At 46.0% G+C, this 3049-nt stretch overlaps 1 protein-coding gene across 2 annotated transcripts in view; it reads left to right on the forward strand.

Annotated features, from left to right (window-relative positions):
• The window catches only part of L3mbtl1 (L3MBTL histone methyl-lysine binding protein 1), a 34806-nt gene that overhangs the window by 5574 nt on the left and 26183 nt on the right, over nt 1-3049 (forward strand). For both annotated transcript variants that reach the window (XM_021155694.2, XM_029469373.1), the window contains one exon: nt 539-620. In XM_021155694.2, the coding sequence (XP_021011353.1) occupies nt 539-620 (82 nt within the window). The remainder of the gene's footprint in view (nt 1-538; nt 621-3049) is intronic.

Below are 3049 nucleotides of genomic sequence, written 5' to 3' on the forward strand. Positions count from 1 at the left end.
CTCTTACCCACTGAGCCATCTCACCAGCCCCGGAACCTCAGTTTCTTATTCGTGTCAATCCTAGATAGGGGGCTGGGCCAAGAAGACTCCTAATGCATCCTGCTCCATCATGGAATCCATTCAGATTCCATCTTGAATCAAGCTGTAAACCTTATTAGAGGAAGGAAGAGAGGGAGGGAGAGAGAAGGGAGCAAGAATGGAGAATATAGCAGGAAGATTCTCTTGGGCAGTTAAAATCAGCGCAAAGCGGAACTGTTCATATACCCAGTTTCCCCACTAGAAATGAAAATTGCAGTTAGATCATATACAGAGGACTTATGTACTCACATGGACTGTACCTCCCAGTGGTACAGACCCAAGCAATGGATTGTCTGCAGGAACTCCGTCAAGGACTGCACCTACCCTAGAGGAAAAACTCTTTCGATTTCGGGCATAACATTGGACCAGAGAGCCAGGCAGGGGCCAGGGATCAGAGGCTGAACTTGTATCCCAACCTATGAGGACAATAAGCCGCCATCATCAGGTTTTCTCTTTATAGAAACAAGGAGAAGGAAAAGATGCAGAGAGAGAGCCCACCCCCAGCACCCCGGAGAATGAAGAGTGGAGCAGAAGCCAGCTGGGTATGGTAGCTTGTGTGTGTGTGTTTATGTGAAGTGTTCACATACCTCTGCTAGTGTGAGATTGAAGGTGTGGGGCGTGGTTGTGGTTGTATATGGTACATGTGAACACAGGCTAGTGTGTATGAAAGACAGTAAGACTGTTTGTGGTTTGTTTATGACTATGTGCTTATTCTAGGGGTTGTTTATCTTGCATTATACATCTGTGAGGAGGCCCTACTAGGAAGTCTGGGCTCAGTATCTGAAGACTTGAGCTCCCTCTTGGTGGGATTGGTAAACCCACACCAGTCACTGGCCTGACCTTCCTGTTTAGGCCCCTTTCCTGGTCTTTGGTTCTAAAGGATCCTTCCGAGTTAGCTTCTGCTCTCAGGCCTGCTGTTAGTATTTCTGTTGTCCCAGGTGACAGCTGTCAACTGGATCTAAGCAGAGCTTACCATACCAATCTTCATCAAGGTAGCTATTTGTATGTCTTCCTCTCCCAACACTTAAACTCTACCAACACTGGGCCCTGATGTATATATATATATCTATATATTTCTAGTTTTATTACACTGAGGGGGAGATGCCTGTGCCTCGGGGCCTGTTGGGGGTCAGAGGTCAATTTTCCAGAGTCAGTTCCCCCCTTCCACCACGTGGGTCCTGGGGAACCAATGACTTGGCAGCAAGTGCTTTTATACTGAGCCATCTTTGAGGTTGGCAGGATCTCTGTGTCTTGGCTGCTAAGCCTAGAACCTGGTATGGAATGGGCTCTCAATGAATGTTGGTTCGGTAGGTGAGTTGATGGTGTGTGTGTGTGTGTGTGTGTGTGTGTGTGTTGTGAGTCCTCCTGGACTGGACTTCGGTTGTATGAGTTTTTCCCGTCCTGGTCAGAAGCAGAGAGTGAGCTCAGAAGAAGCACCACGTGCGAGACATTTCCTATGCTCTCATTTTAAGGGCATCGGCAGGTGGGGCTTGGTGTCCCACACCTGAAGTCCCAGCATTTGTGAGGCAAAGACTAGTCTCTGTAAATGTGTACGCCAGCTTGGTCTACATATCAAACTCCAGGCCAACTAACTGTCTTAGTCACTGTTCTATTGCTGTAAGGAGAAAGCAATTCTAGTAAAAGAGAGGCCTTCATTGTGGGGCCAGCTTACAGTTTCAGAGGTTAGTTCATTATTATCATGGTGGGGAGCATGGAAGCAGGCAGGCAGGAAGTAGCTCAAAGCTACACCCTGATTGGCAGACAGAAAGAGAGAGGGAAAGGGACAGAGAAGGAGAGGGAGATAGAAAGGGGGGAGAAGGAGAGAGAGAGAAAAACTGGGCCTAGCATGGGATTTTGAAATCTTAAAACCCAGAAATCTTAAAACCCACCGACCCCAGCTGGGCGTGGTGGCGCACGCCTTTAATCCCAGCACTTGGGAGGCAGAGGCAGGAGGATTTCTGAGTTCAAGGCCAGCCTGGTCTACAGAGCGAGTTCCAGGACAGCCAGAACTACACAGAGAAACCCTGTCTCGAAAAACCAAAAAAAAACAAACAAACAAACAAAAAAAACCCACCGACCCCTAACACTTCTTCCAACAAGGCCACAACTATCCCAACAAGGCCACACCTCCTGATCCTTGTAATCCTTTCAAACAGTTCTACTTCCAGGCATTCAAATCCATGAGCCCATTGGGGCCATTCTTATTCAAACCACCACACCAGCCTAGGCCACAGAGTGAGACCCAGGCTCAAAACAACAAAGCAGAGCCAAGACAAGGACAGCGTCTTACTGAGACTGCTCAGCCGCTAAAGCTCTTCCAGACAACCTGGGTTGAAGTGCCAACACTCACAGAGTGACTCAGCCATTTAACTCCAGTGCAGGGGATCCAGTATGCCCTTGTGATCCCTGCAGACACATCAATTCTTTTTTTTTTTAATTATTAATTTTAAAGAGTGATACTTGAGAACCTCATTCCAAGTTCTGGGTGTAGCTCCAGAGATGTCCATGCATTTGGGATCTGAAGACAAACCATGTCCAAGCTCTCATTCTATAAACATTCAGATCCATCATCTGTGGCACTCCGGGATCGACTAGTCATGGCTTTTCAGATTCAGAGCATCTTTCTCTATTTCTTTATACTTACTTACTTTAGTTAGTTAGTTAGATATTTTTGTCTTTTGTATTGCTGAGGATAAAATCTAGGAGCTCACATGTGCTAACCAAATGCTTTGCCCCTGGGCTATATACCCAGACACCTATTCTTATTTTAAAACAAATAAGATTTGGTCAGTTATCTTCTACTATTAATTTTTTTTTATATATTTCCTTTCATTTTTATTTTTGGGTATCATGACAGAATCTCTGCGACTGCCCGAGACTGATGGTCTTCTTGCCTCGGTTTTCCAAATGCTAGGATTCCACACCCCTCTGCTACCATATCCAGCACCAGTAAATCTTTTTTTTTTTTTTT

This window comes from Mus caroli, chromosome 2 (assembly GCF_900094665.2).
Source record: "Mus caroli chromosome 2, CAROLI_EIJ_v1.1, whole genome shotgun sequence".
Lineage (NCBI taxonomy): Eukaryota > Metazoa > Chordata > Mammalia > Rodentia > Muridae > Mus > Mus caroli.